Here is a 14,339-nt window from a genome sequence, read left to right on the forward strand (position 1 = left end):
GACTGAGTTTCAAAACTATGTTTAAGACTAATATCAGGAGGGGAGAATACCATGTTTTAGAATACACTAAAAAAAATATCCTTTTGTTATTTCCTTCTCACTAAGAACTAAGGACGACAATGGAGCGAAGTAGATTTATCATCCTGACTCGTTCTAATTCAGAGTTTTTTTATTTCTATTTCGATTTAGTTTCGAAAAATCTTCGCGAGACATGGTTTATATATATTTTTAATTTTTTTTTGATAAAATAACTTTTATATAATGTATTAAAAAAAATTATTATAAAGAAATTAACTTCAAAACTCTAATAAATATAAAAAATAAATATATCAGTGATGTTATATATTTAAATTGTGTCCATTAATGTTTTTATATAAAATCAATGTAAAATCGGAACGGAGCTAAAGCGGTGATACATATATCATCCCGACTTATTTCAATCAACTACCGATTCAATCAGAAAAAAACCGTCCCAAACACGACTATACGAATTGAAAACCACTTATTATAATTATCATCTATCAATAATATATAAGACCAGCCTAATATTTGAAAGAGTCCAGCCCTTTGTATATGGAATGTTGGTTTTGATTAAAAACTCATATATATATATATATATATATATATATATGGTACTTTGGGTAACAATTAATAAACAATAGTAACATTATTGTCACATTCAACAAATCCCTTGTGATTTATTGACGTTGTTGGAGATAGCAATAAGAAAAATTATTTGAACAAAATATGCATCATGAGTGGTTCACCAAAGACTCTTGTGCTTTCTTTCTTTTTATATTTTTATCATAAAGTTTTTTTATAATTCTGATTTCTTACTAATATAATAAATGTAGTTTTTTTTTCATTATAAAATGTAAAATAACAAATCAGTTTTTTTACGCGTTAAGTAGGTTGAATCGCTTGGCGGTACTTAGTTTTGTTTGAGTGGATCCGGTCTTACTGGTTAAAGGATCTCTCAACCAATTAGGTTTGTCGATCCTATAAATCACGACATGTGGGCATGAAGTCGCTAAAAGTAATACAATGAATGAATCGTAGCTGATTCTCCACTCTTAATCTTACTCATATCAAATGCTTACGTTACGACAACATCAAACCAAACTCTTCTTCTTCTCCTTCTCTCAACACATGTTAGCTGATTTTAAATTCTATCTCGACGATTCAATTACTACTGCGGCGGCAGCTTCTTCTTACTAATTCAAGATTAGAAGAAAACACCATGTCCAGAGAAGATTTGGAAAGCAGGAGAACCAAGAACAGAGGAAACGGTTATGCTGGATCCTCGTACGAGATCCACGACCAGGACAGAGATACCCATTGGACATCGTGGCTGATTCCCATCTTCGTCGTCGCTAATGTTGCTGTATTCGTTGTTACCATGTACGTCAACAATTGCCCCAGCCATCATAATACACAAGGCAAGTGCGTCGCCAGGTTCTTCGGTCGTTTTTCCTTTCAGCCACTCAACGAAAATCCTATGTTTGGTCCTTCTTCTTCAACGTAATACCTTCTTTCTTTATCTTTTACCAATTACCCATACCCATCTCTTAAATTCTGCTTCTTTTTTTTCGATCTGTCAGTCAGTAGAGTGTTTTAGGTTTTCTTTCTCCATGGAAATTGACTGTGAAAAATTGCAGATTGGATAAGATGGGTGGTCTAGTATGGAGAAAGGTTGTTGAAAAACGCCAAGGATGGAGGCTAGTGTCGTGTAATTGGTTACATGCTGGAGTAATTCATCTGATTGCCAATATGTTGAGCCTCTTCTTGATCGGCATCCGTCTTGAACAGCAGTTTGGTTTTGTACGTATTGGAATCATTTACTTATTGTCCGGTTTTGGAGGGAGCTTGCTGTCTTCGTTATTCATTCAGAACAACAGAATCTCAGTTGGAGCATCGGGTGCCCTTTTCGGTCTTTTAGGTACGATGCTCTCCGAGCTTCTCACCAATTGGGCCATTTATACCAACAAGGTAACTTCATTTCTATATTTCAATACAAAAGACACAAGAAAGCTAATGTATTTGAATCTTAAAACCAGGCTGTTGCCCTTTTGACACTATTAGTCATTCTAGTCATCAATCTTGGAATTGGAATTCTTCCGTATGTTGACAATGTCACTCACATTGGTGGGTTTTTTACGGGTTTTCTCCTTGGATTTGTTCTGCTGCCTCGACCCCAGTTTGGTTGGCTGGAGCGACACAATTTCCCTGTCAATGTTCAAGTCAAGTACAAGTACAAGTCTTATCAGTATGTATTATGGGTTGTGGCTTTGATTCTACTAGTGGCAGGGTGAGTGATAGATCGAGCTCTTTATTTTCAACAGGTTGAGAGGTTGAGCCCGAATGAAATATGAACAATTTTTTTTGTTTATGTTTGCAGATTTGCAGTAGGATTGGTGATGCTGTTCCGAGGGGAGAACTTGAGTAGTCGTTGCCATTGGTGTCATTACCTGAGCTGCATTCCGACCTCTAAATGGAAATGCAATGACTAAGCAAAAACAATAATGTATGTAATTTTTCGTGTTCCACTGTTAACTTATTTGGGTTTTTCTGTGTACAGAAGAAGTTAATTATCATGTAATATAAGCTTAAAGAGTGATGAACATCATACATATGTTTGTTGAATATCGAAAAGGTAGTGGCTGAATCAAATTCTATAAAGAACATGTTCTGAAACATTAGAGGTGTGAAAGAATTACTGAAACATAGTTAAGGAAAAAGAACTAAACTAAGATTATTATCATCATGTACTTGGATCCGCCGTCCAATAAGTCTTGACTGCAAAGAAAAGCTTTTCTCTGTTGAAAGGACCATCTTCATGATCCACAATCTGGCTCTCCCAATTCATCCCATCTGTAATCCTCTTCAACTTAACCAACATATCAACATCATCTCTTATGATTACACTCCCTTCCGGCCTCAATATTCTATCCATTTCCAGTATTATATCTTCCATTTCACATCTTTTATCATATAGACTGAATACCGAATCCGCATGAATAAGATCATACGTTCGCGGGTATGTCGACATGGCTTCGCACCAGCTGTGGTAAGTCCCAATCAGTCCCCGCTCGTAAACGACTCCAAGTGTATTGACTTTTGCCTCCGACGGGACTACATTCATTACCCAAACAGGGTCGTGGATCAGAGCGGCTGCGAAACCGCCAAGATGAGCGTTCATGTCAAGTAGATTCCTATACCTACCCGGCTGCTCCAATTGAGCGTTCACGGTTTTGTAATAAGAAACTCTCCTCTTCCATCGTTGGTTCTCCTCTTGGAAGATTTCTCCGGTCACCCCTTGTACTGTTCCCTGCCTTACCCTTGGCGGGATCACGTTCAGCCTGGCCGGCCATTTCGCTAATTTCCCGCCAGCAGTTTCTTGACTGGTGGAGACTTCGGGTAAAGGAGTTACACATGTCTCCATGTTTGTGTACCAGGCTTTATCGTGGTCACCGGCGGGGCAAAAAGACGGGCTTTTCTTTGCGATCTTCCGATTGGTTTTGCAATGAAGATGATTTGTGGGTTTTCTCCAAATGGCAATATCGTCTTTCTCAACGAACTTAGTCCAGCAGAGGCTCTCGGCGACCTTCTCAATCGCGGTTTGCTCTTGGTTGAGATCCTCCGCCGTTCTTTCCCAGCCTTGCCAATACTTATTCCACCTAATTGGGGGACCGGACAGAATCCAGTAGCCACCCGGTCTGAGAACCCGATCAACTTCCATCAAATAAACGCCGCCGTATTGGCTCCAAGGAATGAGGCAGCGTGAGCAATGGGCCATGTCGAAAGCTCTAGAAGGATAAGGAAGCCTCTTGGAAGCCATGACACCAATAAGAGCCGGCACTCCTCGCTCCAGCGCGAATTGCACTTGCGCCTCGTGGCTGTCTCTAGGCGCAAACGAAACCGCTATAATGTCTCTAGATAGAAGATAAGAACCCCAACTCGCAACCTACAACCAATCACACACATCATTGAAAACCAAACTCAAGTTTTTTTAAAATTTGAACTCACTCACCCCACATCCGGTATCAATCGCTGTCCTAATTGAACCATTCTTGAGATTTATCAACTTGTCAATGTCATCAATATATGCATTCGCTCCGTTAGGAAACATGGTCCCGCCGCCGGGGAACCTAAAACGGTCACCCTCGTACCTAATTAAAGTAATATTATTTTTATGATTATGATTATGAAGCATTTAAAATAGAGTGATTTAATTTATGTAACCACCTGATCCAGTTCTGAACAGCTTTTTCGACAGTGAGTTCCTTATGTGGGACATTAGCATACCATGCAAGATCCCGGCTTTGGGGCCATTTGAATGGATTCTTATACCCAAACGGCGCAGGAATCCTGCATTTAAGAAGCTCGTTCTTCTCCGGGCAATGCCTCTCTCTGTAAATAAGACGGTCCCTGTCGAATTTCAACGATCGCTGAACGTCCTCACAAGGAGTGTACTCGCTAAACTTGGCATCGCAGGGGGGATAGACTTTAACGGCGGCATCGATATTAGAACCGTCGTCGTCTTCATCGGAGTGATGGGTTGAGAAATCAAGGTTGCGATGTGTGTGGTTTTGATTGGTGAGACAGGGGAGATTATAATTATCGGCGGCGTTGTTCCGTTGCCAGAGACCTATGAAATAGGAGAGTGAACAAAGTAGAGTGATGAATAGAACAAGATAGATCTTATTACTACTTTTGGAGAATGAAATTGGGTGAGGTGATTTCTTTAAGGTTGGTGTATAGTAAGCAGTCACCTCCCCTTTCATGGCGTATATATGTATGCTCTGTTTTATCAAACACACACACACACACGCACTGTTAGAGCTCTAATGGTGGGTTTTTAGTAGAGTGATTAGAGTGTTAATATATAGTAAATGTTTGCAGGAAAGGAAAGGAAAGAGACGACCTTGTTTTTTTTTTTTTTTTGAAGGAAAAAACGCGTCTATGTACTCTGCAATGAAACTTAAAGACAGCTTGCTTATTACTTTAACGTTATGTTTTTAATGCATGTATGAGTGGACTAAATTATTCATTTAAGACAAATAGTTCAATTTTAAGAACTTAATTAGTAAATTACAAGTTACCAGATCAGAATATTTGTTAAATTAAAGTATTAATTGGTACTTGAAATCAATTTTAATTTAAGATTAATGCTATATTTGACTTTTGGAATATATATAGACAAGTAGCTTCACTGCTGCTAGCATTAATGAGTTCGTTGATTATTTAATAGGATTTATGAAGATCATGAGCAAAGTCCATCCATCATAGTGTTTATTGCTCACATTGCTTGATCTCAATGGAAAATTACACACCTTCACACTCTTTCTTTAAAGGGTCCAACCCTGATAACACCGAAATCGAGGTCATAATGTAGTACGTATAAGGCGATGTACACTTATACAGAAGCGAAAACGAAGTATACAAAATATATATACACACATAAACTACACCTTCAAAACTGGTAGATAGGTGGACATTTAGAAAATATCAATACATAACCTCTTGGTTGCCCGGTGTTAATAGAGTTTAGCATGACAATTGATGTTAGTTTTTATATTATAAATTATGTAATTAACTTTAATATATTTTTGCAAAAAGTTAAGTATTAATAAAAATAGTTTGACTATATAAATGCATGTGAAGTTTCATTCAATATAACCAATCTAAGATTATAATTAGTTGTAACCTCTAAAGTAGAATAGTAATAAAATAGATCTAATTACTAGACTAGCTGGTCAAACAATTAATTAGTCAAGTTGCTTGGACAGTGCATGTTGAGTGTTGACATTCATTCATATTTAAAATTATGTACACATGAGAAGAGTGGTTGAACTTCTCGTGCCAGGTTCAAGGAGTAAAATTTAATTGACTATTTCTTTTTCCAATTAAAATATGTAATTATTAAGGCATACATAAACATTCTTAGACTCGGACTTGGGTATAAATTGTGTACTAATTAAAACTTTTACTTTTCTCAAGATTTTCATTCAGATGTTATTTTAGGTTATAAGATAACTTAATTAGATATATATATATTTATAAATTTATTAACATTTTTTGGTTTAAACCCAGACTCAAACTCAACTATATATAACAAAGTGTTTTAATACACGTAAAGAATATGTTGTCCTTAAATTGAAGGAGTTTCAAATAATTTCTCTTTGGCAGTCACACAACAACCATATTTAATAGTAAATTGACCATTCGATAAAAAAAAAAAAAAAAAAAAAAAAAAAAAACTATAAAAACTTATCTTTAATTGATCATTCTCTTGAAAGACTATTCAGTGTAAAAGATTTCCCATGTTTAAACCTTTAATTTGAAATAAATGATGTACATGAGTGGGAGCTTGGTCAGATATAGTTTATTTTTAATAATTTAATGGAAGAAAAAAAAATAATTGATGATAATTTTAAAGAGTCAGTGATTATTTTTAGTCAAAAGTATTATATATATAATAAAAATAATAATTTAAAATATAGAGTATTTTTATATTTTTATTATGAATCAAGTGGTGTGATAGATGTGAAATGATGTTTGATTTTATTTGAGTTATTGATGAATCCTTTTTTTTTTGTTTTTTATCTTCTTTAGTTTTTATCAAGTTCTCGTTAAATCCTAGGATGATACAAAATATATATATATATATATATATATATATATATATATATATATATATATATATATATATATATATATATATATATATATATATATATATATAAAAAGAATAGAGTCATCCATCATATGTAGGTTCACCTAACAAAAAAATAAAATATTTTTTTGTTTTGTTTAAATCATTTATGTTAACATATTATATATTTATTAAAAATTTGTAAAAAAAAAAAAAAAAAAAAAAGTTAAATAGGACCAACATTTCTTCCATATCTCCCACTAGCCATTATTGTTCATTTTTCATGAAAAATATTTCAACCCACCAAAAGACACTTTATGTCCGTGAAGCATTTGGTTTTGCTACATACAATTTGGGAAATCTATGTCTATTAGTATTTGGTTTTGCTACATACAATTTGGGAAATCTATGTCTATTAGTGTATGTCAAAGTTTTAGATTCGATTCTTATTAATATCAGGTTAAATTAAAGTGAGTGATTGCTGAATCGGTGAGAATAGATTATTTGAAAAACCTTTTAACATGTATGGCCTAACAATATATATATTTTTTTTTATCAAAGTCACTCGACCTAAGATTAAAGTTGTGATTCTTGTGATTTATTTATATTAATAAAATACTTTTTTTAGAATTACGATTCTAATTATTCAAATAATGTTTTTGACAAGTTTAATTTACACAGTATATAAGAAATCTACAAGATTCTGAATCTTAGGTTTAGAGATTTGAGAAACCGTTTGAGAAAAAAGTAATGGCTCCCAGGGTGCCATCTACCCCTTTTGTATATTATTAACAAATGTTAAAATAGTCCTTAAACTCTTACAAATAATACAATTTAACTATAAAGTTATTTAACATACTAATGAACTAATTACAAACTCAAACTCAATATAATTGGGCATTCCCAACTTACATATACTAATTAACATAATTCTGATAGTATATAGATAATAGTGTCAGATAACGCATTAATCGGAGTGAAACAAGTTGAGTGCATGGATTAGTCGTCTTCTTCGCCATTAACGGAGAAACATAAGCTATGTGGGATTTTCAACACAGCCTGGATCAAAGATCAAAGAAAGAGAGATGTGGGTGGGTTGATTGGGTTCACATTATGCGCACCTTGGCTTACAATCCGGGTTACCGAAAATGTTTAATAGTGACCTAGATATATTTTTGCTTGTTTTTTCTATATATTATTATATTGCAACCCGGATATATTTTGTAAAATAAAATTAGTCGGGTCAAATCCTAGGTCCGGTCTTTGGTGGGTTCATAAGCAAATTAGTGAATTACAAATCAGTAGTAGTAGTACTACATAATATAGTTCATAGAGTCAAAAATATGTCACATAGTTATGTTTGTAAAGTTTGATCGAGATTTAATATGCTTACCTCTACTAAGCTATGATTTAAGGACTTTTTGTTCTATAATTAATAAATCAACTAGGATAAATATTATGCAAATCTTACATTCATATTTACGTTATATAATATAAAATAAAATAGCTTCACAACAAGGTTTCGTGGTGTAGTTGGTTATCACGTCAGTCTAACACACTGAAGGTCTCCGGTTCGAACCCGGGCGAAGCCATATTTTTTTATTTTTGTAATTTCTGGAATTTAATGTTTGATATTAATTGCATTATGAATGTAAAATGCTGGGAAGAATTCATTAATGAAATCATGATTATTTTGTTGCATGGGTAATATATAAGATTCTTTTTTGAATATATATATATATATATAAGTTTGGTCGATTTGTCAATCTTAACATCAATAAGGCCATGACTTCAAGGAAGAACAATATTGTTGATGACTCTTTACCACCAGAAGTTGTAAAGAACATGATGAAGCATTGTCCTGAATTTGGCGATCTTAATTATGAGGAACTCCTTCAACATCAGGTATAATATTCATGGTCTTGATTGATGAATTATATATTTATCCATGATTGATTAATTTATTATACAGGAAAGTGTGTTCCAATCACTAAAAGGAATTGAAATTGAAAGGGGAAGTACAAGTGAAACTAAGAGCATGTCACATGATGAAGAACATGGAAATTTTAATTGGGAAAAGGATGAATCTTCTAAGCGGTTAAGTATCGATTCACAGCTAGCTCTCGATGAAGCTTTAGCTAGATCGTTACAAGATATGGAGGATGGCTTTGCGAATTTAACCGCAGTTCATGAACCGCCTTCACAACATAACAATTTTCATCCAGAAGTTCACAACCATCCTGTATATATATATATATATAAGCTATCATTTTTTTTTCAGTTTGAATGAATCTAGCTAATAACATTTCTAAAACAGGCTGTGGAACAAGAAGAAGATGTTGCGAATCAAGATAACATAAGTATTCGTGAGGTATATAATTAGACTATTTACAGATATTGATCGATCACTTTTGCAAATGAATTAATATATAGTTACAATTAATTATGATTTCTTATTAATTAGGAAGTGCAGTCACCTGTTGTTGGCACAGAGAACATATCTAAACTACAAACTATCATTGACAAGTTTAATCCCAGTTGGATCTTCAAGAAATTAATGAAGAAAAGCTGATTCAAGATCAAGTTACTTTACATTATAATTATTAATTGGTTGCTTAAAACAGGATGATCGATCGGTTTGACCTCTAATATGTTATAATTGTTATTGAACATTAATACATTCATAATGAAATTAAATAAAAAGACATGTCAAATTCACATCTCATTCTTAATTGTATCAAGTGAAAAAAAAAAAACTAAAAAGGAATAGTATATATATATTTTTATCCGAATTATTTCAATATTGCCTAGCATAACTTCTCATGCTATGTTATAATGAGATTTAATTTGGGTCAAAGAGGATGCCTAAAAATTATGAACTGATTTTATAATTAATTGTAAATATGATCTTGATATGTTAGGTTGTGATAATAATTGAGATTTTGAGTCAATAACACTATTCAAATTTCAAACCAGATTCATGTGTGAGAAGAATATTGTTTGATTTTCATGTCTTTTTTAACACTACAAATTAATTTATTTATACAGAAAAATTAATGATTCCTTTTATGTCTTTTCCTCTCAATAATTTGTTAGCTCGTTCTTGAATTTTATTTTATTTTTATCTCTAGAATCAATCACGTCCTTTTTTAAAAGCTTAATATTATTAACTTTTTTAAATAATTGTTCATTTGATAAAGTCAACCACTTTCAAGAAGAAAAAAAAAGAATAATTTGAACAAAATGAATAAATTGAGATCAAAGAAAAATGATGAAATGAAAGCAACAAAAATCAGGTAACGACGTATTAGCATAAGCTGATCAATTTCAAATTTGACGGCCTTTCTGTTATTTCAAATCTTATGTCTCAATCCTTTCAAACAATCCATTAAATAAAGATGAAAAATAATCATTTAGGTCTTGAGAATGGAAGAAACAATCCCCACTCCATCACCATATCCTAAAAAAAACCTGACTGACTTAACTCATATCAATATTAACGAAGTGTCTCCTTGTAATCGTGACAAATAAATAAATAACTTTCTCATCGAGTCGTCGACAAAAATAACATCACAAATGATGCACCAAGCGAAAGTTTATTGGTATTAATTTCGAATTTTATTAAAATTTGAAATAAAAATTCGTCCTCATTCCTTATAATATAATAAAGAAACATTATTGTTGTAAAAAAGAAAATATAAAAAGAAAGAAAGACAAACTAACATTTATAAATTAAAAAGAGTTATAACTACCATTCATATGACACACATGTGGCTATCCGCGGTTGTGTTGGTGTCATGTACACGTGTACTTTCTCTCTCTAGTTCATGCTGAGGTGTTAGGGATGGCTATGAACACAACTTGTGGATTATACACTTTGCTGAGTCAGAGCCACGTCTGATCCTAATTTGATAATCCAAATCATCTCCACCTTGAGTTTATTAATTAATTAATAAATTCATATTTATCCCTACTTTATAAACTCATTCTTTTGTTTTGTTTCAAGATTTTCAAGCCTATAATAATTCCTAGCTTTTCCAACTCTATCATTATCCTAGTCAACAACCTGGCCACGTCAGAAAAAAAAATAAAGATATATAACAATTAGTTAAAGAATCCTATGACCACATTATTTATTTATGTATTATATAAATAAGACTCAAAAGTAAATGTCTCACTATTATATTCTCACATAAATCAAGATGTTTCGTTGTCAAAATTACGCGTTTACAAGACTTCAAACTTGGTGAGCAATATTAATGTGACTAAATTGGTTAATTAATTTTGAATGCTTTTATTGTGACTAAGGGAATTAGTTTGGAAGTTGACAAAGAGTTACAACATAGAATTGATGCCCTTGTTATTAAACTTAATTGAGCACAATACTTATAAAATGTTTGTATATATGAGGCGGGATATGTTGTTCTCCCGATGACTCATGTCAGCTCTCCTTTAAAAACACTTTAAAATCATATAAGGAGAGAGTAATTTTAAAATGTTTTTAAGAAAGACGTAACTATTATGACAACAAATTGATCTGCACCCTACTATATATGATAGTAGGTATTGTTCCAATTTGGATTATTTAAATTATTTAATTTTGTATGATATTAGTTATGAAAAAAATTATTAGAGGAAGAAAAGACTTGAAATTTATAAATATTTAATAATTTTTTTAATAAAATAAATAAAATTATTTTAGTATTTTAATTAATAAATTAATTAATGAAATGATTTGGATAAGAATGATGATTTATTTAAATGATTTTAATTAATGAGATTATTTTATAATATTTCATTAAGCATTTTTTATTTTTTTTTTACTAAAGGCCTAGTTTGATCTTTGGGTTATAAGAATAATACCTGAGTTTCTTCTAAAAAAACCATGTTGACCAAATTAGGTAAAAACCTAAGTTTTTATTTTTTCTTTCAATTTTATCCTTCTAATTTTTACTTATTTCTATCTTTTTCCTCTCAAATTTCATTTTCCACGGTTCATTATCAAATATCTGATTCGTTCTCTCTAACCCCAAATCAGATTTGATCTCATTTTTCAGACTAACCCAAATATCAGATTTGATCTCAGTTCATATTTTTTTAACTTAAATTAATTAATATATTTATTTAGAATTTAGTTTATATAAAAAAAAAGTTAGAATAAATTTTTTATAAATATTTAATTTAGATGAAGTATTTTTATAAATTAATTAATATTTGTTAAATAAATATATAAATTTTATTTTTTAGTATAATTATTTATTTATTTGAATTATTTAAAATTTAAATGTTATGATAAATAATATGATAGGTTAATTAATAAAAATAATATTAAATTTAATTAAAGAGTAATTTTAATATTTTAATTAATAAAATAATTGATTTATGTTGTAATGTGATTGATGGGGTTTTATCCCAATAACCCAAAGATCAAACGAGGCCTTTGCAAATTTTAACATTTTCTTACCATAGACATAGACTACTAGTGTGTAAATTTTCTCATGATAGATAACCAGTAGATGCTAATAGAATAAAGCACATATAGTACAATTCTTTATTGAGCATAATTATATTTCTTTTCACTTTTCCACATGCTTAATTATTTTATTCCCCTCCTTTTTGTGTGAAGTTTCATGTACTCCATACAAATTTATTTACTTATTTTTTCTAAAAACTAACCAATTAATTCAATTGAACTTTGATGTAGATGTTCTATTTTACCAACATAAAAAAATACTTGAAAATTATAACAAAATATTAAACTATTTTAATTATTGTTGACTACTTTAGCAAGAAAAAATATTTTTGACTCCTTATATATATATTTGCAAATTAGTTATGTAAACAATATTTGGGTATTGATCAAATTAATTTTTATTTACAAAATGAAAATGTATATGAATTTATCAAATATTATAATTAGTATGTTGTTATAAAATATGTTTGCAAATGATTTATTATATTTAGGCATGAGGGAAATGACAGCTTTAATTTGTCACTTCAATCCCAGACAAAATTATTATGTTGGAAAAATATTCCTCCTATTTCTATTAGTAATGCTTCTTTTATTTTATAAAGTCAAATATAATAATTTTATAATGAAATAAAAAATTAATTTTCTTTTATAATTCCCATAAATATAATGAACTATATATAAATTTAAGCAAATAAATAGTTTAATTTGACTATATATTTCGGTGAACTAATTTGTTTGTATAATAATATATTTGATGAAAATATTATAAAAGTTTGATAGATAGCTTAGATTATAAACTTACTTAAAATAGTTTAAACGACAATAATCGGTGTCTAATAGACTAAAAGTGACGTGTTCTTAGTCTAAATGACTTACTTAGATTGTCAAAATTAAAATTAGTTTGAACTTATGATTTTCTATTTTAAAAGAAATAGACATTCTAATCACTGAACAAGTTATAGTTTTACAAATTTAAAATTCTTATTTTCCAGATCAACATGTACCATTAATGAACAATTACACACTGTTATTAGACTAACGGGTAATCATTATTATTATTTAGAAGAAGAAGTACATGTATTTGAATTGATTATTGAATGAATAATTGGATATGAAATCTTATTAGTTGTAGACATTATATAAAAAAAAAAAGTACATTTTTCCAGCCAATTTGAAAACAAATAAAAAGATATCGTATTTGAAAACAAGGACAGAAAGTGTGATCTTGATTGCGATTAAATTTAGATAATTAGGGTGTGCTTAATTAGCATTAATCATGGATAATTGGATGCAACCGTCAAGGGCAAGTGTCATATGATATAGAGGATAGTTGAAAAGGAGACTATTGTATTTGTCCCTCACCTCACCCTTTAAATTAATTTATCTAAAAATAAATAATTAAATCAAATCTACTAATTGCACAATACACATGTGAACACAAACTTTTCCCTTTCACATGTCCCACACCTACCTACTAGGACCAATTTGAAATTTCACATTATATTACAAATATTAATGTATTTATTTATTTATTTATTTTGTTAATCGGTTTATTTATTCATTATGTGAATAAGAAAGATCAATTCCATTTATTAATTTAAGAAAATATACTAATTATTAAAATTAAAAACAAACATTTTACAGTATGGATGACAATTATAATTTGCCCACGATTTTCGATCTGAATTGTCCTATTATGTAGGATTTTTTTCCAGCTTGACTGATAGTTGAACAAAGATGGTATTTGTGTTCTTTGTGTCGAGAAATGATTCTGTCCCAAACACTATAAACACAATTAAATATATAAAATTATCAATATAATTATTTATATTTTATAAGAGTTTTATTTTTATATCTTATAATAATATAAATTTAGAATTCTCGAATATAACATTTGTTTATATAATTTTATTATATATATATATATATATATATATTTATAGAATATGGTTAAAAGGATCCTTGCCAAGATTTTTCAAAACTAAACAAAATGAGTATGGTTGTAAAAAAAATAATGATTTCTATGCCCTAATCCCACTATTGTCATCCATAATTTATATAGATAAATAATTAAATAAAGGTCCCATATATTAATATTTGAGTCATTTTCGTACACCACATTGTTGAATATAAAGATTAATATTGAATTGGACCCTTGAAGCACTTTTCACATTGAATAAGAGGAATGGTGATAAGACCCATATTTATTTA

General features: G+C 30.4%; 3 protein-coding genes and 1 non-coding gene across 4 annotated transcripts; 3 read left to right on the plus strand and 1 right to left on the minus strand.

The window, feature by feature from the left end:
- The first annotated feature begins 1,147 nt into the window (after positions 1 to 1,147).
- Positions 1,148 to 2,699, plus strand: LOC124927252 (RHOMBOID-like protein 3). The gene is made up of 4 exons (XM_047467640.1): positions 1,148 to 1,521; positions 1,659 to 1,989; positions 2,058 to 2,308; positions 2,399 to 2,699. Exons 1-4 carry the CDS (start codon positions 1,241 to 1,243, stop codon positions 2,508 to 2,510), a joined length of 975 nt encoding a protein of 324 aa, XP_047323596.1. The 5' UTR covers positions 1,148 to 1,240; the 3' UTR covers positions 2,511 to 2,699.
- Positions 2,539 to 4,821, minus strand: LOC124927251 (probable methyltransferase PMT15). The gene is made up of 3 exons (XM_047467639.1): positions 4,246 to 4,821; positions 4,031 to 4,169; positions 2,539 to 3,964 (listed from the first exon to the last, which is right to left on the minus strand). The coding sequence occupies exons 1-3, from the start codon at positions 4,782 to 4,784 to the stop codon at positions 2,762 to 2,764; spliced, it is 1,881 nt and encodes a 626-aa protein (XP_047323595.1). The 5' UTR covers positions 4,785 to 4,821; the 3' UTR covers positions 2,539 to 2,761.
- Positions 4,822 to 8,173: 3,352 nt separating this feature from the next.
- TRNAV-AAC lies at positions 8,174 to 8,247 on the plus strand. Its single transcript has one exon. It is a non-coding gene; the product is annotated as a tRNA-Val (tRNA).
- A 193-nt stretch (positions 8,248 to 8,440) lies between these two features.
- LOC124925182 lies at positions 8,441 to 9,227 on the plus strand. Its single transcript, XM_047465152.1, has 4 exons — positions 8,441 to 8,560; positions 8,628 to 8,897; positions 8,973 to 9,026; positions 9,120 to 9,227. Exons 1-4 carry the CDS (start codon positions 8,441 to 8,443, stop codon positions 9,225 to 9,227), a joined length of 552 nt encoding a protein of 183 aa, XP_047321108.1.
- The last annotated feature ends 5,112 nt before the right edge of the window (positions 9,228 to 14,339 follow it).

This window comes from Impatiens glandulifera, chromosome 2 (genome assembly GCF_907164915.1).
Source record: "Impatiens glandulifera chromosome 2, dImpGla2.1, whole genome shotgun sequence".
NCBI classification, from domain to species: Eukaryota; Viridiplantae; Streptophyta; class Magnoliopsida; order Ericales; family Balsaminaceae; genus Impatiens; species Impatiens glandulifera.

What these genes read in the sequence shown, in the direction of transcription:
- LOC124927252 (XM_047467640.1), top strand. Translation starts at nt 1,241, where the DNA reads ATGTCCAGAGAAGATTTGGAAAGCAGGAGAACCAAGAACAGAGGAAAC. An exon ending in TTTGGTCCTTCTTCTTCAAC is followed by an intron (nt 1,522 to 1,658) that starts GTAATACCTTCT and finishes GAAAAATTGCAG; the next exon opens with ATTGGATAAGATGGGTGGTC. An exon ending in GGGCCATTTATACCAACAAG is followed by an intron (nt 1,990 to 2,057) that starts GTAACTTCATTT and finishes TCTTAAAACCAG; the next exon opens with GCTGTTGCCCTTTTGACACT.
- LOC124927251 (XM_047467639.1), bottom strand. Translation starts at nt 4,784, where the DNA reads ATGAAAGGGGAGGTGACTGCTTACTATACACCAACCTTAAAGAAATCA. An exon ending in GCTGTTCAGAACTGGATCAG is followed by an intron (nt 4,170 to 4,245) that starts GTGGTTACATAA and finishes TACTTTAATTAG; the next exon opens with GTACGAGGGTGACCGTTTTA. An exon ending in CGATTGATACCGGATGTGGG is followed by an intron (nt 3,965 to 4,030) that starts GTGAGTGAGTTC and finishes GATTGGTTGTAG; the next exon opens with GTTGCGAGTTGGGGTTCTTA.
- LOC124925182 (XM_047465152.1), top strand. Translation starts at nt 8,441, where the DNA reads ATGACTTCAAGGAAGAACAATATTGTTGATGACTCTTTACCACCAGAA. An exon ending in AGGAACTCCTTCAACATCAG is followed by an intron (nt 8,561 to 8,627) that starts GTATAATATTCA and finishes TTTATTATACAG; the next exon opens with GAAAGTGTGTTCCAATCACT. An exon ending in ATAACATAAGTATTCGTGAG is followed by an intron (nt 9,027 to 9,119) that starts GTATATAATTAG and finishes CTTATTAATTAG; the next exon opens with GAAGTGCAGTCACCTGTTGT.